The sequence below is a fragment of the Chironomus tepperi genome, unplaced genomic scaffold (genome assembly GCF_022539635.2).
Source record: "Chironomus tepperi strain 1889 unplaced genomic scaffold, CSIRO-AGI_Ctep_v1 contig_88, whole genome shotgun sequence".
NCBI lineage: Eukaryota > Metazoa > Arthropoda > Insecta > Diptera > Chironomidae > Chironomus > Chironomus tepperi.
Window position 1 is genome coordinate 372,866 of NW_027226210.1, and position 26,941 is coordinate 399,806.

General features: G+C 32.7%; 1 protein-coding gene across 1 annotated transcript; it reads right to left on the minus strand.

Moving 5' to 3' along the window:
* Positions 1 to 881: 881 nt before the first annotated feature.
* Positions 882 to 26,941, minus strand: LOC139086742 (kin of IRRE-like protein 3). The gene is made up of 6 exons (XM_070635324.1): positions 26,442 to 26,941; positions 22,082 to 22,889; positions 20,693 to 20,850; positions 7,801 to 8,011; positions 1,410 to 1,667; positions 882 to 1,072 (listed from the first exon to the last, which is right to left on the minus strand). The coding sequence occupies exons 2-6, from the start codon at positions 22,143 to 22,145 to the stop codon at positions 882 to 884; spliced, it is 882 nt and encodes a 293-aa protein (XP_070491425.1). The 5' UTR covers positions 22,146 to 22,889; positions 26,442 to 26,941.

Sequence of the window (26,941 nt, forward strand, 5' to 3'; positions counted from 1 at the left end):
TATTTACTTCGCTAACCGTACAGATCAGCTGTGATCCATGGCCTCTCTTAGTTGGCGTCTCAAACTGGCTTTTTCGCTGGCTGCCGGAATTTACTCTGTATTTTGGGCTGTGATCTGGACAGCACAATCTGTCCGCTGGGTGGATAGGCATAGAGCATCTTTTCATGATACAGAAAGACAACTACAGTACCTTAAAGCGGTTTCTTTTACTTACTTTGCTGGATGTACAGAAAAGCTGTGGTTCATGACCTCTCTCAGTCGGCATCTTAAACTGGCTCTTTCGATGTCTGTCCTTTGCAAATTGTCAATCCCAAATATTACACTGTCTCTAAGACAATGCTATGTCGCCATATTAACGATATAACTTGAAATTGCCTTTACGACTGGTTGATTCCTTTTCAATCGCGGAAAGTGCAGCATAATGCGGTGAGTTGCATTTTCCCATGCATTTTTGTGGGTTTATCATGCCATCCACAAGTGAATACCAAAATATTGACACAAATTGTGTACCAAACACTTAATAACCAAAAGTATCAATGCCTCAATACCAATGAATATCAGTATATTTTCCACAAAATTGAAATTAAACAATTGACAATATCCAGTCAGAATATTAATATTATTTACCTATCAAGTAAACCAAATATTTATTTATTTACATAACTTGAACCTAAAATTATGACATGATACTCGTTATGACTATCAATTGCTCGTGCATGTAATAATCATTCAGCTGTAATATGAAAAATGTAAGTAAATATTGAATTAAAACACAGAACTTTTTTTGTTTCTTCTTCAATTCATTCCATTTCATATTAATTAACATATTTTATTTATATATATATTTATATATGTACAATTTTTACAAATTACTACTATAGTCACCTAATTGAAAATGATTTATTTATCAGTACTAATATGACAAGACAATATTTCCACACAATGAATGTTGAATGTTGATAATAATTGTTATATCTATATGATATTGAGAGACTTGTTCCGCTGTTGTTGCCGTGCTTCATGGCCGCTGGATCGATGTTGTTTATCACATGTACCATGACAAAATCAGCATCTATTGTTGAGATTTTGTACATTAATGAAAATTAGCGAGGGAGAACAAAAGCCGGAAAAAACATTTGGGACATAAAGTTTGTCGTTGTGGTAGGCAGAGTTGGTGTGCTGAGTGTCAGGTGTGGTTTGGGGGTTCAAAAATCATTTTTGGGTCAATTTACCCTTACAATTCTAACCCTTAAACCTAGAAATCCTCAACATTTTTGAAAAAATCCCCAAGATCACCAACTCTGTCCAGCACACGATGCTCATACTCCCATAACAATTTAATGCATCATAAGCACAATCTCATTGTGCACAGCTACATCAATTGAGTCAAATTAATTTGATTAATTTACCTGAATTGCTCGGTGCACATGTATAATTTCCACTATCAGACGGTGCCGCCCTAGATATTATTAAGTTACTAGTTTTTGTGGTACGATCAGTGCTGACATTAATGCCGCCACGCTGTGAATAGTTTACAACACGACCACCTTTATACCAATAGATAAATGATGGTGGATTTGTGACGTGTGATGTCGTGCATGTTAAATTGATATCGTTGCCACTCTTTATGTACAATTCGGGATTGCCAAGAATTTTCGCCTTTGATACTGCATAATATGGAAATAAGAAGAAGAAAAAGAAATGTAAATGTTGTTAATGATGCAAAACATGAAATTGAAATCAGAATGGAAAGGGATGTAAATGTCTTGTAATTCAACGGAGAATAAGAAAATGGAAAGTTTTTGCAATTCATATCCAGACATTAATTTATGCGAGTGAAACAACATATGAACGCAGCATATCTTGATGTTGTTTTAATCCTGGGATTGGATACTTTGTATGGTATGTAATGGAATTAGAGGTTCATGCTGAGTATCCTGAAAAGCGCAAATTGGTTAATCGATCGAAAATTCGGGTTGTCTAGACCGACGCAATGCCAGAGACATGTCAACCTGACGCTTAATCGATTAGTCGACTTGTGCTATGCGTGATTTTGTCAGTGACTAAGTAGTTACTGAGGTAACTAGGTTTAACAGATACATATACAGAGACCCGGACCGATATATGGACGGGAGGAGTCATGAACTTTAGAAGTCATGAACTTTAGAAGTCATGAACTTTAGGAGTCATGAACGGGAGGAGTCATGGACGGGAGGAGTCATGGACGGGAGGAGTCACGGACGGGAGGAGTCATGGACGGGAGGAGTCATGGACGGGAGGAGTCATGGACGGGAGGAGTCATGGACGGGAGGAGTCATGGACGGGAGAGACATGGACGGGAGGAGTCATGGACGGGAGAGACATGGACGGAGACACGGAACGCGACATGGACCAAGACAGAGTTCAAGATGGGGACCGTGACAAGGACCGATACCGAGACTCCAAGATAATTCTTTGATGACTTCTCAAACTCGTCCTCGATCTGGAGAATCCCTACTTTCCCATCCAAAATCTAACTTGACTTCAAAGAAGCCTTTACATCCCCAATTTTACCTACCATTATCCCTGAATTTTAAGTAATTCATCAATTTTTCATCACATTTACATGTTATTGTGAATTTTTCCTCATTTATCTCGCATCTTTAACCTCAAAAATTCCACATCCACAGCATAATATAAACCAACACAGCAAACACAAATTACCACCCACAAAAATCCCAAAGTTTCCAACCACAGGTTACATGCTATTCATTCAGCTGTTTCATCGAGAGTTAAACTTATGTACTATGTATCATGAGATTGGGTATGAGGAGGAAGGAGGCAAATTCCAGCGGGAAATATTCAACAAAGCATATATTTAATATTATTAATTCATAGCCCAACATGAAAATCATCACGTTTCATAAAAAAAGGAAGGAATTTTAAAAAATTTCGTTTGTTAAAATATTAAAGCAACAAAAATTCCTTATTTGAGAATTCAGGAAGTGGCACAACAAAATTTAATATTCAAACTTATACGCCGGAAGGAGTTTAAAGGGTGAATACAACTCAAAATGTTAAATATCGATTCCATTTCAATGTTTTGGTGGGAAAATTGTAAACTTTTTTGTTCTAATGCCTTAAAGCTGAACGGAATTTAAATTACAAAACAATAGAAAATTCCGGGAAAAAGTTTCAATTTAGCATATTTGCAGAATAGGCTTCAAGTTAAGCATTTTAATCCTTTAATTGCTTCCATCGACTCATTTCTCATTCACATTAAAGAAATTACGCATAAAATCGGAAGTAATCATTGCCAAACCTTCAACTCATTAGTAAGGAGCACTTTAAAAAAAGAGCAGCAATGAAAGTTTTTTTTTCCCAATGGGGGGAAGGCAACTATAAGCAACTTCCGTAGCTTTCTCCTCGTTACATGACGAAATAATGATATTTCGCATCTTCTTTTTATTCTCATTCGTATTCTTACTCCTTCTCGTCATGTCATTACTTGCTACTTTTTTTTTCAACGCTCTCTCGTCTCATTCCATTTTTGGAAAAATGGAAAAAGGCATCAAGAATGAAAGGAAAGTTGAGATGTGTGTGAGAAAATTGAATGGAAGGTGTGAGGGATTAGAGCGCATTTTATTGATTTGGGTAATTTTGTTGTGATTGTTAGACTTGTATTGGGAAAATGAGGTTTGTGGGATAAAGCATCTTCTGAAGCTGAAGCATATTCTGGTGCTGATGTAATCTGAAATAGATGGCTGAATAATTGGATTGATGCATCAATCTTAGCCATGACCAATAGGAGTCTATTAACTAAGGTGTCATCCCGACACCTGTTTAAAGCAGTGATGCTTAAACTATGACGCGACATGTGGATCACGACCGAACCTCAGGTGTGTCTCAATATTCATATTCTCGAGAAAAACAGGCTGAGATTAGTTTATACTAATTTATAGGTTTAAAACTCAGTTGTGTTCTGTCATCAGATTGTGGATCACAAGATGGACCAATGGACAAGAAGTTATGGTTCTGATTTCGGTTGAACTTGGTTTAGGAAGTCATCCGATATGTTGGAATCTGCCCGAAATCCATCCACATTTGGTTAAATACTGGTTAGACCCTTGAGTCATATCTCAATGGTACCGGCAACTGAAACACCAAGATTCGATTGGTCCGATGAGCCACGTTTGTATTTCACGTTTGTATGCCACGTCTATATGCCACTATTCTTGTTACATCTCTATAGCCTGAATAATCAATTCTTACAAACTTCTTCATTATCACCTTCAAAACGTCCTTATGCAGATGGTACTAAAGTAAGTCTACTGCATTATAATTCATAATGATCATAAATTGTGTACCTTTAACTACTATTACTGCGCAAAAATAAATGGTCTACGTGATCAACTGCATGGCACCTCACTGAACTCCCAAAACACCTCCATATTTCCATCCACCCAAACTGATCGTAAGAGCTCAATAGCTTCTCCCTTAACAATGCACCAAAAAAGAAAGCGAATCGACAGTAAGAAGAAGAAAGCATGAGCAAATGAAGGCATGGCAGTAAGAATGAGAGTAGAAATCATTATTGCGTAAATTGCGAAGCGGCAGCAGTAGCAGCAAAAATCGTGAGTAAGAAGAAGGCACAAAATACATACGAAAATGCTACAAATGCTTATGGAATCACAAAATAGGCATTTAATGTAATAATTTCTGTACTGCTGAGATTTTACTACCATTGCCTGATTGCTTTTTCTTCTTTTTTTCATCCTTATTTGTTATTGCCGCTGTTTGTTGCCGTTGATGTTGTAATCATTCCATAGAACTGACATGAGATTGTTGTTTTAGTATCAATTTCAAATGAATAATTTTTCCTTTTTTGCCTCGAGGCTTTCTCTTCCTTCTCATGCGATTGTGATTATTTGAAATAATAGCATCAAAATCCCTCTATTCAGCTAGCAGTTAATTAGAAAATGTTAAATGATCAAGCTGTGGGATAAATGGTGAGGATGGAAATTCATACTGGGAGATATTTACTAACTATTTACTAATGAACATGCTACCACTTTAGACATTCATCATTTCGGCTCAATGTTGGATGTCGTGGCTTTTGGAAAGGAATGGATTGAGTGGGGAATTTAATTGGATGGAGCGCATTTCAATCAAACTTTAAGAATAATAATTTGAAATTCAAATTAAATTTTGAAACTTTAATTTGATTTGGAATTCAAACTCATTTTGGAATGTCAAATTTAATTTTGATTTCAAATTCCAATTTAGAATTTAGAATTCAGTTTCGAATTTAAAATTCAGTTTTGAATTTTGAATTTAATTTCGAATTTTGAAAATCGAATTCAATTTTGAAATTTTATTTCTCAATTCAAAATTTAAATTTCAAAACTTAAGTTTAAATTTTTAAATTCCAAGCTCAATTTCGAAGTTTCAAAATTTCAACCTAGCATTCTGAATTCAAAAATTCATTTCGAAAGTAAAATTTAAAATTTGAGATTCAAATCTCAACCATTGAGATCAATGATCTTTCATCAAATTTCCAATTCGTAATTCAAATTTCAATTTCAATTCCGAAAATTCAAACATAAATTTCGAAATTCAAACATAAATTTCGAAATTCAAACTTCAATTTTGAGGATTGAATTTTAATTTCGAAAATCAAACTTAAATTTCGAAAAATCAAATTTCAATTTCGAAAGTCATTCTTAATTTTCAAAGTCAAAGCCTTTGAGCACAAAACTCAAATTTCAATTTAGAAATACAAACATGAAGTTTAAAAGTTTAAGCTTTATATTTTAATTTGAGACTCTGCAAAAAACACTTTTGTTCAACAAAACATCATAAGCACCGACCTACTTAGCGAACAAATGAACAAAAAGACTTTTCACAAACAACAGCATCTTTCCCTTTGATGATGAAAAAAAGCAGCATTGCCAAAAAAACATTAAAGTGTTTTGAAGGTTCAAGTTGGTTTGTATCGCAACCACAAAAGCCTTTTACATTTACTTGTTTTGCCATCATTCGCTCTATTTTCCTTCATTTCGTTTGTTTCAATTTCCATTTAGGAAGCATAAAGAATACATTTTTCATTCATAATGATGAAAATTCCACCGAGAAGAAACCACAAAAGCTTTATTTTTTTTTTCCTCTCCTGCTTTTTTTCTCCTCTCTCTCTTTAATAAGACCCTTCCATTATTGTTATCATCATCATCATCAGTCTTCATGCTTTTATTATATATTTCCATTTTTTTATATTCATTCCTTTGAATATTTTTTAGATTTCTTTCTTTTTTTTGTAGTCAAGCTTTTATGCAATAAGTAGATTCACTTTAGGTAGATTAAATGGGTGGTTGACTAATTAACATGCTGAAGTTGGGGGGTGTTGTTCGATTGAATGCTGTGAGTTTTTCAAGACCAATGCATCTTGTTGTCAAGTGGTGGAACTTTCGAAGCATCCAGAAACTGGTATCCCTCGCTTCAACAGTGTTGAGTGACCTGTGTGGCCGAGCATGCACCTCAAATGGGTTCAGAAATGACATGAACCGTGTGCCACTTGCGGTTATGGTTGAGGCTCACCACCAAGGTAGAAGGGGTTTGAAATTTTTTGTATGGATCGCAAAAATTCTTCAATTTCTTCAAAAACCCGTTGGGGAAAATGAAGAGTCAATCAAAATAAAGGCGAGGTGTTTGGGGGTCAGCCAAAAAAGGGGACGAAGGGTTTGGGGATCAACCAAAAAGGAGGATGACTCCTAACCCTCTCGCTTCTTAAATATGTAGCATAGACAATCGTCTAAGACGTTTCTAAGCTTGAGCATTAAAGCAAATTCAATAGCATAATTGGAACATGTGCTGGAGCACCATGCTTGCATGCGTCATAGGCGATTGCCTATTTTACAGCTGAAAACAACCTGTCCAGCCTTTTTCTCAGCTATTTTGCATCCTAAATCCTATTTTTGAACAAAGCAAGTCAATGACCTTTCAGCTGCACAGTCAATCGACTTCTTAAGCAACATAACCTTAAAATTCCACAACATAACCTCAAAATTCTTCAACAATTCCCCTCCAAAAATCGATAAAACAGTTTTGCATCCTTAATCTTATTTTTGGACAAAACAAGTGAATGACCCTTTACAGCTACACAGTCAATCGACTTCTTAAGCAACATAACCTCAAAATTCTTCAATAATTCCCCAAATTATTCCTCCAAAAATCAATAAAACTACACGATAAATCCATTACCAAAAACTCATCGCCATTCAAATTAAGTTCATTCACATAAATTCTGTCTCATCCAACTATCCAAAGTTCCATTCGCCTCCAAAAGACTACAAACAACAGACAATCAATTGTAAAAAATAAGAATAAGGCACAACAAACATTTAAGTAAACTTTTGAGACAACAATAAGCTTTGAGAACACAAAAAAAAAACTTTACGAAAAATAATCAACAAAAAGAAAACAAGAAACAGGACAGAAAGCAGTAAAACGGAGGAAAATTAAGGAAGGAATGAATTGTTCATCACAACTTGACTTGACGAGAATGAAAAGAAAATCGCTTTAAGCTTTTCATGTTACTTTAAATGATATTTATCTTGTTCTCAGGCATCGTTATTTATTAAATTGAAGACGAGTCAGACGCGGCATGTCATGGATGTAAAATATCAATTCTGCCACTGTTGTCTCACGGATAAAGAAGAAGAATTGACAACGAACTTAAAAAGTTTCGTTTTTTTTTTGTCCCGAAAATTTTCGACATTTTTTGTTTCCATCCATTAAGTACGCATTCAAATAAATAATACTTACCGACAACATTGAGACGGTATGCTTGACTTATTTTCGGTTCTGTTGATACTTGACACTCGAACACGCCACTATCACGAGGCTGTGCTGATGTAACGCGCAACGACCACTCATCGGAGCCCTCCGTGTGTAGAGCTTGATAACGTTGATCATTTGTGTATGTTAGAATTCCAATTGTCATGATGTGAAGATCACGCTTACGAATCCATGAGACCTAGAACAACAAGAACAAAGTGTCATTAACATTAATTGAGTCATTAGGAAAGTTTTCAAATTAAATAATATGGGACACTTGATTTTCGTAATTTTCTGTTTGACTTTTTTTTTTTTTGTTTGTTGAACATTAGAAGCAGAAGGCTATCTAATAAGGGTTATCTTTATTGTTGAATAGGTTGGGTATTTTGGAAATTCTTGAGAGATTTTCAATAAATTTTTGTCTATTTTATTTTTTGTTTTATTTGTACTTAATTGAAGTTTTGTTTATAGTTATAGCTATGGGAGTATTGAGACTTGCTCTTTTGTTTCTGGGCTGAGCTTCTCTTCAAGCTGAACTGTTTTTCAAGCTGAGCTTCTCTTCAAGCTGAGCTTCTCTTCAAGCTGAGCTTCTCTTCAAGCTGAGCTTCTCTTCCAGCTGAGCTTTTCTTCAAGCTGAGCTTCTCTCCAAGCTGAGCTTTTCTTCAAGCTGAGCAACTCTTCCAGCTGAGCTTCTCTTCAAGCTGAGGTACTCTTCTAGCTGAGCTACTCTTCAAGCTGAGCATCTCTTCAAGCTGAGCATCTCTTCAAGCTGAGCTTCTCTTCAAGATGAGCTTCTTTTCAAGCTGAGCTTCTCTTCAAGCTGAGCTTCGTTTTAAGTAGAGCTTCTATTCAAGCTGAGCTTCGTTTTAACCAGAGCTTCTCTTCAAGCTGAGCTTCTGTTTCACTGAGCTTCTCTTTAAGCTGAGCTTCTCCTCAGCTAAATGTCCCTCAAGCTGAGCTTTTCTTCAAGCTGAGCTTCTCTTCAAGCTGAGCTTCTGTTTCGCTGAGTATCTCCAAGCAAAGCCTTTCTTCAGCCAAACATTTCTCAAGCTGAGCTTCTCTTGAGTTGAGCATCCCTTAAGGTATGGGTCTTTCAAGCTGAGCTTCTCCTCAGCGGAGTATCCCTCAAGCTGAACGTCCCTCAAGCTGAGCTACCTTCAAGCTGAGCTTCTCTTCAGCTAAACGTCAACCAAACTGAGCTTCTCTTCGGCTAAGCGTCACTCAAGCTAAGTTTCTCCTTAAGTTGAGCTTCCTTTCAATTGAATACCCTTCAAGCAGGCCTTAACTTCTGCTGAGCCTCATTTAAGTTGACCTTTTCCCAAAAATCAACCCACAATCTTAACACTCCATCAATTCCCAAAGTACTTTTCAATTCCCAAAATATATATCTAATTACCATAAAATTACTCTCAAAAATAAACATATTTCCCTCCTACCTAATTAAAATTTTAAAAAACCAACAAAATAACATGATCTCAGTCTGTTATTTAATTAAGGCAATTAAAATTTATATCCGTTATTTACTCGCAAACTTCTTCCGAAATGATTTCCATAAATAATTAAATACATAGCTATGAAATGTAATGAAATGTCAAACCACTATAATTTTGGAAAGTAATTGATGTGAAATTAAGCTTGTGTCATGACGAAAAAAAGTTTAAATATTTATGTGTAATATTGACGACGGCATTTAAATGATTTTCCACCATTTTCTTGCGGTTTATTTATTTGGTTTTGATGAACAGGAACTGCTAAATAATTTATTACATTTTAAGAGGAAATTCTTGAATTTTATTTTATTTCCAGTTGAATTTTGTGTATTTATTCGGTGAATTGATTAATGAATCAGGTACAAAAAGAGTAAGCATGAAGCACAAAATTGATCATTAAGTATCTCATGCAAAATTCACGTTCAGCTCAATTTCTGATTCCTTTAAAGCTCAACCTGTCAACCTGACATTAAATTTTGAGTATCATACATCCAGTACATAATATGCATGAACATAAATCCACCAACCAAATGCATTTTCAATGGTTTAAACCACATTAATCCCCCTTCTCGGGATGTGCAGTGAATTGAGCTTTTTTTTTGGACGTGAAATTTTTTTTAATCCTTCCGCATATCTCTACCCGCATCCAAAACAATTTAAATTATATAGCTTTTTGTAACAGCGCCTGATTGCAGGAGTGTATAAAGTTGAGGTATTTCGTAAAATGGATTTTTGTGTGTATGTGGAACTATAGCTGCGATTATATCGTCATTATGGTGGATTTAATAAAGTTTTCTATCGTTAGAGTGGAAAAGTTTAAATTGTGGAACGGAATTGAGGAAGTTTTGGAACGTTTTGATGCTCAATTTACCGCACAAGTGATGTTTTTCCTGTTATTGGAGTTATGAATGACTGGATTACAGTATTTGAGAGTTGATGCTGTGTGTCGAGGTAGAAAAGAGGTAAATCAAGTGTAGGGTAGGCTTAGTAAGGCAGGAACCTCAATAGTTCCTATAATATTACACAAAATCCTCAAAATATCATCAAAACTGTCTTAAAAATCCCCAAAATACCCGACCTAATTTCCAAATCCAACATTCTTCCTACACATTCCTATATATCCACAAAATAATTAAAACAGCACAAATAATGACATGATTGCTCTATTTTCCTCACGAATTTACAATCGACTGAATGGTTCATTAAAAATGATTGAAATGTCTGAAATTTGAGTCATTCTTGTCTTCTTTATTTCGTAGCTCTGATAGCTTTTTGTGTCATTTAAATTTTGATATTCTTATTATAGCTCACGAACATCATTAAAAATTTTGATGATAGAATGTCTTTTGGAATCGAGACGACGATATTAATTTTTTTATTTTTTCAGATCTTGATGATTTGGTAACAAGCATATCATATATGGATGTAAATTGAATTGATTAAAGTGATGAATGAGATGTAAAAATATTCACGGTAATCATCATGTGCTGTTTGTGATGGAAATTTATGGATGGAATGTGTTGAAATGTTCTACATTTTATAAATATTTTTAAGCTATTTTAAGGAAGGAATTTGTAAAAGAATTAAAATTCAAGAATCGATTAGACTCGACTAGACTCGACTAAACTCGACTAGAGACTCGACTAGAGCGTGATTAGAGACTCGACTAGAGCTCGACTAGAGGCTCGACTAGATGCTCGACTGGAGGCTCGATTAGAGGCTCGACTAGAGGCTCGACTAGAGGCTCGATTAGAGGCTCGATTAGAGGCTCGACTAGAGGCTCGATTAGAGGCTCGACTAGAGGCTCGATTAGAGGCTCGACTAGAGGCTCGACTAGAGGCTCGATTAGAGGCTCGACTAGAGGCTCGATTAGAGGCTCGACTAGAGGCTCGACTAGAGGCTCGATTAGAGGCTCGACTAGAGGTCGACTCGACTTGGAGCTCTGAGCTAATCCTTCTTAGAGATTGAATCGAAAGCTTTAATTTATTCGAAATCTAGCTTTGAAAATTGTTTTCTTAATCCTATCATTAGTCATTTTGAAGCTGATTATTGATTATTTATGCTCAAACTGAATTACATATTGTAGACTTTAATATCATCCACAGATTAATACACAATGCCATTGAACTTCTCAAAGAATCCTTCAAAAATGTCACAAACAAGTTCTCCGTGCTAATATTAAATTCCAACATCTTATGAAATTCTATCTGAGTCAATAAATTCTTCAATAAAAACTGTGTGCGCGCGTAAAGTAATGATTCTCACGAGGAAGAAGCTTCAAACATTCCGTAAGGCAATTTACATAATACTTTCAGCTTTATTTTCCTCCATCATACTGACTCAAATTTATGTGCGTCGAAGAAAAAGGTGAAACTTTTTTAAGCCCATGGAATTCGACAAACGACTTAATTGTCTATCGCTTCAATTATTCTTCACACATAAATCAAGCTCGATGTGAAAAGTTTTTCACCAAAAAAAATAAAAACAAAAGAGAATCGCACACAAAAGCTGTGCGTGACAAACTCTTTCAATTCGTGTCTATACACATTGATAATTATTAAAGGAAACGTATTGGAAATGCCAAGTGATACACGTGAATGTTTGCTAATGGGTTTTCAGTTCTGAAGCTTTAGAATTTATAACCGGGAATGATATTTTAATTAGATTTTGTAGCGTTCATGTTTCGTATGCTATTTTGGGAATTATAGCGAAAATGAGTGTTGTGCTTGTTGGATGATGGAGGGATTAGAGACAAATTTTAGGTAATTTTATGTTTAGACATGAAGCTGCAGTGCTGGAGCAATGATTAAGCTCTATATTTATCACAATTTAACAGTTTGAGGTAATTTAATTTTGGATGTTAAAGATTTAGCTTCATGTTAGGGGATTAGAATGATATGATTGAATTGGGTGCTAGTTGATGAATAGCATAGCGAGTATTTAAGCTTAAATGCATGAATTTTGGGTTCGTTTCTTGTTTCCTGTCTACTAAGTGGGTCAGAAAAGAAGTTGGGTTTGGCAAGACGCTCAGGGCTGTATTTTCTGCATTCTAGAAGGACTGGTTTGCAGTTTTCGGCTGTATATTATAGTTTGTTTAAGATTGCAAGCCTGTGAGACTTTCCAGGACTCCAGATGAGTCTAGAGAAAGTTTAATTGTGTTTCTAGATGAATCTAGAAGTTCATCAACTGAATCAAATAGAGAAATTAACTCAAATGAATCCAGAACAGATCAAGTGGATCTAAAAGCAGATTTTGTGAGTTTAGAAGTAGATCATGAGACTATGGAAGTAAATCAAGTACGTACAAAATTCAAATTCATCAATTTTGAATAATATTTCGCACAAATAATGCAAAACTTCCATTTAACACTGGTTTGAGTTGATTTAAAGTTTAGGAATCTTTTATGCCCCCAAAAAATCTCATGCCCACTCTTCTAATAATGTCCAATAAAGCATTCAAATAATCTTGATCGATGAAACTTAAAAGAATTTACTTTCCAAACTCAAATAACCTTTAACATCACTTTTAACTTTCTCGAACTACCCAAAAGAAACTCTTTCCCAAAAATAAAACTTTTCTCTAGAAATTTGTACAAAAGTATTTCTGCTTGCTGAACAGCTCTGAAGAAGCTGAAGCTCAACAAAAAAAGAATTTAAGTATTATGAGAAAGTAATCGCTATTAAATCCTCATTACTCAGACTAAACAAGATAAAAAATGATCATTTTTCATAATTTTCTTAAAGTATTTCCATTCAATCATCCCACACACTCATTCCTATACATTTAGCTGCTGTCATTCTCGAACAGCAGCAGCAAAAAAAGAAAGAATGTGTAAAAGGTTAAGAGAATCCACATACATTAACGAAAAGGTGAGAAGAAGCATACGAACTGTGAATGAGTAAAGTGTTTTTAATGTAGAAAGTAAGCAGCAAGACTTTAAGGAAATGAAAAACTTTTTTACTCTATTTGGTGGCGGAAAATGGAAGGAAAAAAATCCTGCTGTGTTATGAAAATTTTTCCCATCTTTCTTTTCTTTATTTCATTCCATTTAATGCACTACCGTTCTACATTTCCTCACATTTTTCATTTCTCTCTACTCGTTCCCTTCTTGCCATTGTGACTAACTCCCGCATTTTCATTCTTTGTATTACTTTAAGAATTATTTGCACAATAAAATAATATAAATGGTTGAATTTTTTTTTAGAGTAAGAAGAAAAGGTTAATGCTGCATATTGCAAGGAATAAATAATGACTTTTATCATTTTCATTTGCTTTGTTGCTGCCTTATTCTTTTTATTTCCTTTTCCTGATGTCATTGTTGCATTACTTAATGTGAATTTTAATATTTTTTATAGAAATTCTTCTTTGCATCTTACATACATTAATGCTATTAAGGTAGATTTGTAGGTTTTTATCGTGAATTCTTATACTTTTTAAGTTATGTATGTAAATAATAGATGCTTTTTTGTGATGATATTAAATTGCAATATTAATGTTCATTTAAAGCAGTGGTTGGCAATTTGTAAGTAGAGACGCATAAGTGTGCCTACAAAACATTTTGGAAATTCCTTGATCTGAAGCTTCCGTATGAAATATTACTAAAAAACGAGGTAAATAGTCCTAAAAATTGAAAGATTCTTTGTCGATTTAACGCCTGGAAGGATCTCAAAACATGCCAAATTAACCATGCCTACGACACTTATCCACCAAGTTGTGCTACATGGTTCAGAGTCATAGAATATGACTTCTTATGAAGAGCATCCAGTTGGTGTCTTTAAGAGGAGGATCTTGAGATTCATCTTGGTACCCATGAGAGAAGGAGAACAATTTAAATGTAGGAGTAACGCAGAGCTGTATCAAATCTATAGAGAGGTTCAATATTGGAAGACAAATCAAAGTAAATAGGCTTCGATGGGCTAGAATGTTACTAGAAGATTTTAAAAAGCTCTTAAATTCTTCAAATCCGGCGTTATAGCTTGTAAAAGAGCTCGTTGATGACCAAAGAACTCTTGGAGGGAAGCTGTCGATAGAGACAGTTTTGCACTTAGTATTGGAAATTGACAGTCAGAATCCAGCGGCAGATCCATCTTTAAGCACCATCTGAGGGAGGCCTTGTATCCCAATTGATCTTCACATCCAGCAAATCTTCAAAATTCAAATATTTATAGACCCTTATTAAATATAAGTTCCAATTTAAATACCAAAAAACATAAAATGATTGCCTTTAATAAAGCATAAAGCTTGTCTCCAAAAATTATTATTTATAAATACTGCCTTACTCAACTTAGAGACATCATGTGTAGGAGTTTAAATGGCCCTTTTGATTTTTCTGTCTGCTGCGCTAATCTTTTGAGCGTGAACTTCCCACATAGAATTGAGAAATAATATTTAATAAAATATTTTCATCAAACTCGATGAAGAGAGTTGAATTTGAGGAACCTAATTTGGGAATTTGAACATTTTGGAATACTTTGTATTTGAAAATGTGCACAGCCGTGTCGTCAGTTGCCTCTTTCTTGATGCATCACTAAGTTTCGAATGTAATTGATGATATTATGGGTTGATATATCCCTGATACATTCTACTCTTAATCCCGAGCAACACAATATATTAACTAGGGTACTGCTGCGTCGTCGTATTGATGGTATGACGCAAATTGACTTGACAGTGGATTTGGATTAATTTTAATGGATTTTAAACTGATTCGTCGCACTGTACTACTCGGAGTTACCCAGGAGGCAAAGAGCTTACTCTCTTACTTAGAGTAACGCTCACGAGCAAGCTACATTAGCAAATATAGCTAGAGCAAGCTCTCGAAAGCATGTTCTTTGTCTATAAAGGATATTGATTCATATATCATCCACATTCATCGAAATGTAGCACTTGTGTAGTACCTCATGAAAAATTCAAATTAATTCCATAAATTGAACCCCCAAAAAAATTCCAATTTTCCTTTCAATTCTCAAATCTCAATCAATATGAAACAGTTTTAATCACAATCCATCGAGTTTATTCTGTAGCCATCTGATCCAATTTCACCTTCAATACAATTTAATTAGTTTGAACTTCAATTAATCACACAAAAAAAAAGTTGCTCATTGCGAAAATCCAACACGTATTCAACCTCAAATTTCCCATTCACAACAGATACAAAATTGTAGCATTTTTTGGTTCTGTTTGCACAATTCCTTTGAATAGTTGTTGCCTAGAGCTGCATGCAATATTCATGAAAAGTTTTAATTAAATATTTTTCGTACGGATATTTTTCGATGAATGGAAGCTCAATTTGAACTTTTCAAAAACTTTGACTAAACTCTTCAAATAAATCATATTAATTAAGGTCTTACTAAATTCGTTCCTGTTTCATTTTCAGCACGCAAAACTAACATTTTTGTCTCAATTGTCTAAGGCAGGGGTGGGCAACCTTTTAATTATTCTAAGCATATCTAGAGAGTTAGCCTTGACACAGCATACGGTTCATGGAAGTTCCAACAATTTCTAGAGTGCCGCGACACACAAGTTGCCCACCACTGCTCCACAAACTCTAATTATGACGCATGATTAATTACTTTCTATTAAAAATTTGGATCAATAATTAGAATGTGATATATAGCAACATTCAACATGTTGTCTATAAATTAATACCTACATAATCTCATATTTAATGAATTACACTAATAAAATTCATATGAAAGTGTTCAATTTATCACTACCTACGCATTGTTATTCAATGAAAATTGCTTAAGATTTTATTATTTTTTTTAGATTATCTTAATTGAAAGGTTTTGATGTATGGGTAGATCCAGCGTAAACGAATAGAAAAAGTGACCGTTAATTTTGTACGGTTTTGCTCGAATTTGTATGGTTTTTAGCACCAAAAATTTGAATAAAAATTTAACGGTAAAAATCATGAAATTTTTATTGTTAATATCAATTGATATTTACTGAAATAATCATATATAAAGCATAATTTCTGCAAATTATCAACAAATTAACAGTAAAATTTAGAATTTATGTTTTAAATTCAAGAAAAAGTTATATTTTTGTAATAATTTTTAACGGTTTTCTAAATATCAAACATAAGTGCTAAAACGAATTCTTGAATGCTAAAATGAATTCTCGATCCGTTTACGCTGGGGGTAGATGTATATATTGATTATGATAGAAAAATTTCGTAGAAAATGTAATTAATTTTGCCTATTACAAATGTCGATGTGCGTAATATTAGAATGTGTAGTATATGGAATATACTATTTATTAAGCATACCTTAAAGGTGAGGTTGAAGTTGAGTTGGATTTTGAATGGACAAATGGAATTAAATGGCCTGAATTTATACTGAGCAGCAATCCGCAGGTTAATGACATGACAAGCTTTGGTGTGCTTATTGAGTTAAAACCCGGAAAGCACACAACGTAGAAATGGACAAAATGCCAATAAAAGACCGATTTTAACTTGATTGATGCCGAATTTCATCGAATCTTCCCCAGATCCAGTTATGTTGGCCTAGATTAATATTGAAATTTTTACGATTAATGTCAATCAACCATATCCTATCCCGAACAGCACAGATTATTCAATATTGCAGGGACGCATTGGAAGCCACTTCAACAATACGCACCCCTCCCTGCTCCCTACACCACTTGCTACTTTCATGCTTTAGAGCACCCTACACCGTCGTCATAACTGCATGAAGCGAAAGTGCAATGACTGCACATTGACGGCTGGTTTTGAATCATTAATTTTGCGAAAATCCAGTTCACTGCATCGTTATCATCGACTACATATGTCCAATTATCATCTTCAATTACTTAAAAATTCATCCCAAAATTAAATTTCATTTCAATTTATTTCAATTTTCCATTCCTTTTTTTCAGAGGTCGAAGTCGGTGTTAGTCGACTATAGTCGACTAAAGTTTGTTTAGTCGACTAAAGCCGACTAAAAAATTTCTGAGAATTTTCTTAGTCGACTATAGTCGACTAAAACAGCCGACTAAAGCCGCGACTAAGATCGACTAAAATGAAAATTTTCACACTTGTGAAGTATATAGAATTTCATATAAAAAATTCCTTTTTTTAGTTTTCAACAAGCTTAAGTTCGAATCTCATAATATTTTTTGAATATTTTTTCAATATTTAACTGCTTTAAAATCTCAGAAAAGTCTAATTTTCTTATTCTATGATGAAAAACTTCCAAAAAAGCCGATTTTGCATAGATTTTCTTATTAAAACGAAAAAAATTCACGAAAAATCCGAATTTTGTCTCAAATTTCTGATTTTTGGATGAAAAAATCTCGAAATACTGAATTTGGCTTCAAATTTTCTTAATTAGTGAGAAAGCCGATACAAAACTTGGCTTTTCTGGGTAGTTTTTACCCCAAAAATTAGAAATTTGAGACAAAATCCGGATTTTTCGTGAATTTTTCTCGTTTTAATAAGAAAATCTAAGCAAAATCGGCTTTTTTGGGAGTTTTTCATCATAGAATAAGAAAATTAGACTTTTCTGAGATTATAAATTAGTTAAATATTGAAAAAATATTCAAAATATATTATGAGATTCGAACTTAAGCTTGTTGGAAATTAAAAAAATGAATTTCTTATATGAAATTCTATATACTTCACAAGTGTGAAAATTTTCATTTTAGTCGATCTTAGTCGCGGCTTTAGTCGGCTATAGAAGGTTTTAGTCGACTATAGTCGACTAAGAAAAAAATCTGTAATGCTTTAGTCGGCTTTAGTCGACTAAACTTTAGTCGACTTTAGCCGACTAAAGCCGACTAAAAATCATCCGACTACGACCTCTGCTTTTTTTTCATCTACCGCCAATCCTCGCACAATTCAATTGTCATTTGCCAATATTAATTAACAACTGCATTTGATATGCAATCAAGCATGCTTATTCAACTTTTACGTACGTTATGCGATTTAAAATCTTAATTAATTGAGTGCCAAGTTTTAAATTAGTTTCTTACAAAGTTATATTAATTAACAAAACTTGCTCGCTATCCACTGTGAGCATCAAGCTATGAAATTAGCATAAGGAATAATAGAAAAAAGATTTTTTTGATTATGTGCTATGGGATATTTTGATTGTAATTAAGAGTCGTTAAGGAAGAAATGGATGAGTATCGTTGAATATAGTTCAGGAAATGGATGATCATTAAGGGGTCGTTTACTTGTGTTTTATGGAGAATGGGGATAAGGAGGATGGGTTAGTCGATATTTCTATAAGTAAACTAGATCCAATACACAGTTAACCTTATACACAATGCGCCCTATACAAGGAGCAGCTTGCTATCTAAAACACGGTGCACCCTATACACCTAGCAAGAAGCCATCCTGTACACTATGCAAGTTTCAATCCTATACACTGTGCAGGATGCAATCCTATGCACGGTGCATGATGTCATGCTTTACATGGTGAAGGATGTCATCCTTTACACGATGCAGGATGCAATCCTATGCACGGTGCAGGATGCAATTCTATACCCGGTGCAGGATGCAATCCTATGCACGGTGCTGGATGCAATCCTATGCACGGTGCTGGATGCAATCCTATGCACGGTGCTGGATGCAATCCAATGCACAGTGCTGGATGCAATCCTATGCACTTTGCAGGGTGCCATCCTTGTCCGTTCTCATTAGGATTTACGTAATTCCATCGAATGTTCCCTCAGACGTCCTCATTCAATGATTAAACAATTCTCAATATCCTCAACTTTAAATCAATTGATTTAAAACTCGACAAAATCCATTCAATCACTTTACAACTCTCTCGCAGTATTTTTTTCAACAAATATTCACAGTCTCCACTGAAGCGAGATTCTTCTATATAAAATGCGAATTAGGAATGATTTATTATGTATTCATGAATTGCTTTTAAGTTCCTTTAGAATATTCCAATTTTATTTTATATTGAAATAAGAAACTACAAGCATTCAAGCTGCCTTCTCGGAAATGTGGATTATAAAAAAAACATTCTCAAAAAGCTTCTTTTTTATGATCTTTTATTGAATTTTTATGTGCTTTTTTTGCATGAGAAAAAAATTAAAAATTTTTATGAATAATTTAAAATTTAAATTCATAAAAAACTTTGTGCATAAAAATTTGCATACTTATGTTTTTCAATATTCATCAGGAAGCCCCTGAAGAGGTAATTATCACGAATCTACTTTTTTTGTTTATCAAAAATAATAATCAAACTTTGTTCGTTAATGAGCTCAAAGCTCGATGGAAATGTTTTAAAAACAAAAAAAACTTTATGAATTGTTTTTTGAAAAAGCATTAAGGACGGTGATTCAATAGAATGAACTTTGCAGACTTCATTGACTACTTTAAGGGAAATTTTTGATTGAATTTTTGAATGAAATTTTCATTTTTAGTGGGAATTTTAAAACGTTTTTTTTGGATTTTTTCAATTTTAAAGTGTTTAATTTTAATTATTAAAGAGTTGGTGGAAGTAACATAAATACAAGGCATACAACCTGCTATATTGCATATTATACAGCAATATGAAGACATTTTGTTGAGAAGATTCTGTATTTTTGACTCTAAAAATCTAAAAAGGGAGGAGGAGGAGACCCGTTGACTTAGATCCATTAACACCTAGAGCAGTGTTGGACAACCTTTAATTTTTTGCGGCTAGCCTTGGTGGCAAGCCTTGACTGAAATCGACTGAAAGTGAGCCGCGGCGCACAGGCTCCCTATAATTGCCCTAGACCGTCAAAACGCCCCCTCTCCCCTCCGCTCGCAGTTATTCCGTGTTCTAAAACAAGCCATGAACGTTCGATTTTTCATACAATTTTTAAGAAAAATCCACAAAGTCGATCAGAAGCTCATTATCTTCACTATATTCGTGATACCATGACTAAAGCTAACAATTCCAACAAAATACATCACAATTCTAGAGCTTTTAATCATTTATGATATGTAAATTACACTTTAAAGCTTAAACATCCCTTTTTATCTTTAAACAGAGCCATCAACAGAGTCAGATGGAAAGCCTTCTGTTATAACATAAGCTCCACATAGGAACATGGTTGTAGTAAATGAGTAAGTATGTTTCTACCCCTAAAAAGTCCCTTATTCCCTCCTAATCATCAAACCCTATCAAATTCTCCCCACAAATCCATAATCATCCTTAAAAACCTCATCAAAATTCATCCCCAATGTCAATATCCATCCCAACTCCCAATTCCAAATAACAAAGTTCATAAATTGTCTCAAAAAATTCATCTCGAATCCTTAAAAGCGGTGAGAATAAACAGAATAAATAAATGACTGCATATTAAATAAGTAAAAAGTCCCTCAAGACGAATTTTTATCAAGTGTCATTTTTCATGTGACATCAAGAAAGACAAAAAAAAATATGAATGAAAAGATTGCAACTTACAGCTCTATCGCCAAGATTCCTAACTTTACAATGAAGAATTGCCGTCTGTCCAATTGTCACGGTCATGTCGCGCTTCGTTGTATTGTCGAAATATGGCTGGGAAAGATTTTCATCCCAATATGATGCTTGTGTATCACCGCCACTTGTGTTTATTATCACTGTAATAAATTAAATTTCATCAGAATGAAATTGGTTGAATTTTGATGTAGACTGAGAGGTAAGAGGGAATTGTTGGTGGAAAGGAAGTGGTTTGGGGGTGAGCCAATGGGGTTTGGTTTTTGGAATTTAATATTTTTTAACAATTTTTAATTTAATGAATGGAAAAATGAATAAACTTAGTTTTATTAAACGAAAGCTTGATCAAAGCTTTGAATAAACGAAATTGAATAAAAATTGAAAAAAAAAAATTTCAAACCCTATGCTTGAAGTTAACTCGAATTTTGGATATGGTCGATTTCAAATTCTGCAAAAGTTCTCAAAACTAAAACTTAAACTGAGTCTCCGAAATCTTAAAATCCTTCAAGAATTTGAAAAGTTTAATTTGTAAAAATTTTAAAAATTCGTTTAAAATGCTTTTAAAAATTGAAAAAAGTTGGAAAAAATGTAAATTTTAACAACTTGAAAACATTATTTTTAACAATTAAATAAATCTCAACTTTAAAATTCAAAAACTATCAAATTAGAAATTTTGAAAATATTTTAAATAACCTTCAAGTTTTTAAAAATTGCAATAAAACTTTTGAAGTTCATGATTTTTGATTTATAAATTTCAAATTTAGGACTTTTCTTTTATTTCGTTACAAAATAACGAACATTATTTCTAAAAATTAATAATAGAAATCGGAATTCAAATTATTTAAATGAAATCTTTCCCTTCCTGACCGTAGTAAATTGACAATTAATGTAATTTTAAAATTCTATAATTTTAAATTTTAATTTTCAAAATTCATATTTTCAAATTATAAATTGTGATCCCAAGTTTTAAATTAAAATTTGAAAATCATACAAATTTATATGAAATAAAAATTAAAAATTTTGAAAATTCAAATGAAATAAATAAATAAATTTGAAAATTTTAAAAATTAAAATAAATTTGAAGTTTTTACAAATTTAAATCAAATAAATTGAAAATTTTAAGAAAGTTAAATTAAAAAAATTAAATTATTTATTTCAATCTAGTTTGAAGAAGTTATCATTATTCATAAACTTCAATTCTTTTAATAATACAATTAAATATACTTTAAATTGAATTGTTTTGAACAAAAATAATATAATTTTCATATCATTGTAAAGAAAAAAGTAAAAAGTATAAAACAATCCATTGGCTCTCTCTCCCTGCAAGGCATTATCGTAACTATAAAAATATATAAAAAGCAATTCTCATCTCACCGATCACAATGAAAAGAATAAAATAAATTTGCATAACTGGCACTTCCATATGAAGGATCTTCATCTTCTCTCCTATTTTTTTTTAGAATGAATATTTACTAGGAAAATTTTTCGAAGGGTTTTTTTTTGTGTATTTTGTTTTCACGAAAAAAAAAGGAAAATTTGCTGCCTTTTTTTTGTGCTGCTATCGATTTTCCTCGTTCGTTATCTTTATTTCACATTCTTCTATTGTGTTCCTCTACGTTAACATTCACTCGGAACGAGAATGGAATTTTCTAATTAAGATCCAAGACAAAATACTTCATTTATTCACTGAGCACCAAAAATTGAGTTTTGCCTTAACTTTTTTTTTTTTTTAATTTTATCCTCAGCATTGGCAGCGTCGCTTTCTTATCAGCATCATCTATTATGCTATTAGTTCACTTTTATCCATTTTAATGCACTATCTTCATCTCATGTAATAATTCCTTATTTTTTTTTTTTATCTCATAAAACTTTTAACATTTAATCGATTTTTATGCCTTCTTGTGCCTTTATTTGGTTCACCACTCACATACAAAAAGGATATAATATTATGCACTACACATAGCAAGGAAATCGCTTGGTTTTTTTTTGTTTTGTTTCGGCCTTCTTCAAAGGAATTTATAACATGGAAAGGCTATGTATATGTATCTATGCGGAACTTCCTTTCTTTCGGCTCTTTTTTCTATTTTTATTTTTTTTTTTTTTTTGTTGCCGATATTAAATACACAATATATAGCACTACTGACTGTTAGTGTCGGACAGTTAGTAAGTTAGCTCTCTATATCTGGAAGGATATGAACATATAAAAATAGAATGAAGATTGGTAATTTTGGAGGCTAGTTTTTGTTATTTTTTTCTCGACTAGCTGTTTATTATGTGCGTTTACCCTTGGGAAGGTTTTGTGCGTGGGAATGGTTTGTTGGAATAGTTGCTTGGAATCATTTTGAGGATAAGTTGAACATTTTGAAAGATTTTAGTTTGAATTATTTATTTCATTTAGTTTTATCCTGAACAGCAAAAACCGGTTAATCAATCCGAAGTCTGGCATCAGGCTAAATTGACTTTGCAATGATGCCGAATTTAAACTTAATCTGAAATCAAGTCAGAGTCACGACGGATTAGTGCTGGATTATGGATCAATTAGCCAAATTATACTCTTATGCTATAGCTACCCTTATAGTCATTCTACAAAAGTCTTAGATCATCAAATTCACAAAAACGTTGGAATTTAAATGAATTTGTCTAATTTGTGTCATAATCACGCCAAATTAATACCGAAAATTTGATCAAGTTTTACAATTTTCAGATGAAATTAGGCTTGAATGCTTATTGTACCTGAATGAGCCTTGGTTTTATGCTAGTAAACTAGATTAAAGTGGCTTTTCCCAGCCAAAATCTAAGTCTTTTTCAACTTATGAACTATTAAATAGCCATCATTTATGAATATATCTGAACACACATGTAAGTATAATTGTGCTGTCATGCAAGAGAGTTTCTACAATTTAAGAAGAGGAAAAGAAACATTTTTCGGACTTAAACCTTAGTAAATGTAGATAAGGTTAACCTTAGGATTTATAAAAGAGATGATAATCAATTATCCTTTCCTTTACTTATTTGCCTACGTTATGACTGCCTTGGTATGTGAATTGTATTGCTTAAAACCTTTCATTTGGTTTGTTCTCTATTGAATCTTCTGAGTTTTGTCTAAATATGAATCTGAAATTGATACGCTGAAGGTACATGGCTTAAAAAAGACATTTAATTCAGCTTAAATTGGCGTGGCTTTATTCACGTTTAGGATAGTTGCAAAAATTAGGTCTTAGTTGGATTTCCTACTTAATTGTTCTTTTTTACAATTTTTTAAGTAATGCTGTTTGATGAAAATGTGTCGAATTTTTGACCTAAAGGAAGCCTAGTCTTAAAATTCTTAAAATTCAAATTCAAAAGTCTCAAAATTCACAAAATAAATTTCAAAATTAACGATTTAAAAATCATATAAAGCAGCATGCTCCCATCCAACACCCAGCATACCTCTCGAGAATGACTTATCAAAAAGTCATGTCAATTGAATTGAAATTTAAAATTCCAGGTCAAATAAAAAAAAAAAAGCCATAATTAATTCATTAAAGAATCCAACAAATTATCATAAAACTGATTGTTTCCGTATTTGTTTCCCAACCAATTGGTCTGTAAAATTGTTTATATCAAAAATCAATTAAAATGTTAAATCTCTTTGTATTTTTTGATGTTTGAATGAATGACTGAATAATTAAATTTATGAGTAATTTTTAAAACCAATTGAATTGGAATAAACTTCATAAATCCTAAAGTATACATTTCAAATAGGTTCTGTTCTGACTTTAATTAAAATTTTTTAAGATAATTTATTATGGTCGATAATGTTGAAAAAAGGGATCCAAACTGTCAGTAAGTGCTGACATCCAACAAAATGTGATTTGGAGCATGGAAATTTATTCGTGAATAAATTTTTATTGAGATAATAATCTGATATAATTGCGAAATTGATTATCAGGCTGTGTGAATAAAAATTAAAATTATGAATAATAATTTTTTATGCTTTTTGATGATGATGAAAGGATGACTGGGGTAATTTTGAGTTTCTCATTTACTTCTGCTTTTTATTTCAATTTTAATGGACTCTTGATTCATTTTTGAATTTAATCAAGATTGAAGGCTTTTTGGGGGTACTTTGTATAATTTTAATTAAATTTTGTTAAGCTAGTCGAATAAGGTCGGATAGATGTTGACTTATATGACCTTAGAGTGCACTGATAGTATTAGTAACTGACTAAATGTGTTCATCAATTCTTGATCCTTAAATTCAGAAAAAAGCAAATTTCATTGAATTTTTGTTCAAAATTAATTTCTCAACTAAGTCTATATAGTCTATATTAATAGTCTATATTAATACAAAAAAGCAAACCTTCTTCAAAGAGAAACTCTCATAAACATTGAAATTCTAGGATTTCTGTTGTTTAAATATAATTTACTTCATTCACCTCCTTGTCTTTACGTAGGTTAAATTAAAGGATTAAAAAGGCATCGTTTTTTCAAAGGAAATTTTAAAAATTAACGGATTTTTTGTTGTAAATTAAAAACGTTGAAAATCAATAAATTGAATAAGAACACAATTTATCTTTTTTTTGTGTTTCTTATTGATTTTTTTTTTGTAAAATGTCAGTATAGAACTATGTAGTACAATCATGATAAATTTAAACTTTTAGGTTATTTTTCCCTTTATTTAAATAGGTCTGTCTCATCATGAAACTTTTGTAAGTAATACAAATCAGTCAAAAATTGTTGCAAATTGAAATTTTAAGCAGTTTTTTTCTAACTTCTCTAGAGCATGAATATGTGTCACAGTGTCAACCAGAACTCGAAATTGAACCAGTTTTTTTTTATGGACTCGAGTCGACTTGAGTTAACATTTTCATGTAAAATCTGCATCGATTTTGAGCTTTGGCATCAACGAAAAGACGTGAAACTGTCCTGATTGCAACATGATGGCTTTTTTAGATAGATAGATTGGTATTTGTTTACCATAAAGGTATTTGATTTAAAAATAAAATGATTAAGCTTTATTTTTATGATGAATAATTCGGTTCGCCATATTGTGCCGCTCGTGTCTAACTCTTAGAAAAAACTAAAGCAGAGCTCGAAGTCGAATCGGATTTTGTATGGAAAAGTCGTCTCAAATCGACTCGATTCGACTTCAAACTCTGAACTGAGAAATGTCAAAAATACTTATTGTTTCTCGAAGTGTCATTTTCAATGAATTTTCGAGATCAAAACAAAAAAAATAACTCTTCAAAATCTCGGTTTGAAGAATTCATAAAAGAATCCTGCTTAATATAGAAATTTTTAAACTTTTTTCAAATTCTTTAAATTCTTAAAAATGGTAAAAAAAAATCTCAATTTTGAACAAAAATAGAATTTAGCAGAATTCTCCAAAGATCAAAAAATGTCATAAATTTACACGAATTTCACGACATTTCTCAGAATTCCTAGTTCAAATAAACAAGAATTCAACCTCAATTTTAAAGAAAACTTGCTTCAAAAAACATGAAAACTTTCAAGTCCCAAGATTACAATCGTCATCCATTTCTCCGAATCTTTCAACAATTTTCCAGAAGGAAACTAATTCAACATGACCAAAAACTTAACGACAAATATAGCAAAAATTCTCAGAACTTGTCCTGTCCCGCAGCATAATAATCGGATGAAAGAACCTTTCCAAGGGTATAATTTCAAGCTAGTTTGTTGCCATTTCACATAATTTTCACTTTTACAAACTGTTGTGAGTTTTCCTACTTACACATATATTAATAGCATCAACCAGCACATTCGTAGTCTATTATTAAATTCCAAAACTATTTTATTATTCACAAATTTATGGTCAAGACTTTTATTTTTTTTCTATTCTGACCTTATCAGTTTCACTTTGAATGAAATGAAAATTAAAGAGCACTTTTCGCCATTTCCATTTTATGCATTAATTTATTATATCCAACATTATATTTTTTTTCACAAATTACACAACAGCCAACAACTTTCTTATCAAACGAACGTAAATTAAGTCGTAAGTGAGAAGAAGGAATTGATTCATAATTAAGCACTTTACTTCTTCTCATCCACTACACGGTCTCCTGTGTTGATTTATTTAATGCCTTTTTTGTATAGCTGTATAGTAATAATTAAAAGAAACATAAAAGCACTTGTGCCTCAATCATATTTGACTATTTATTTTTTAATCCACAAAACTTTCATGATTCAAAATGATAAAAAATATATATTCAAGCGGAGCAGTCTACACGA

Excerpts from the sequence above, each read along its gene's own strand:
- LOC139086742 (XM_070635324.1), bottom strand. The coding sequence starts at position 22,145 with ATGAAGATCCTTCATATGGAAGTGCCAGTTATGCAAATTTATTTTATT. Across the intron at positions 20,851-22,081 it reads TATTCTTTTCATTGTGATCG|TGATAATAAACACAAGTGGC; the intron begins GTGAGATGAGAA and ends AATTTATTACAG. Across the intron at positions 1,668-7,800 it reads ATACCGTCTCAATGTTGTCG|TATCAAAGGCGAAAATTCTT; the intron begins GTAAGTATTATT and ends CATATTATGCAG.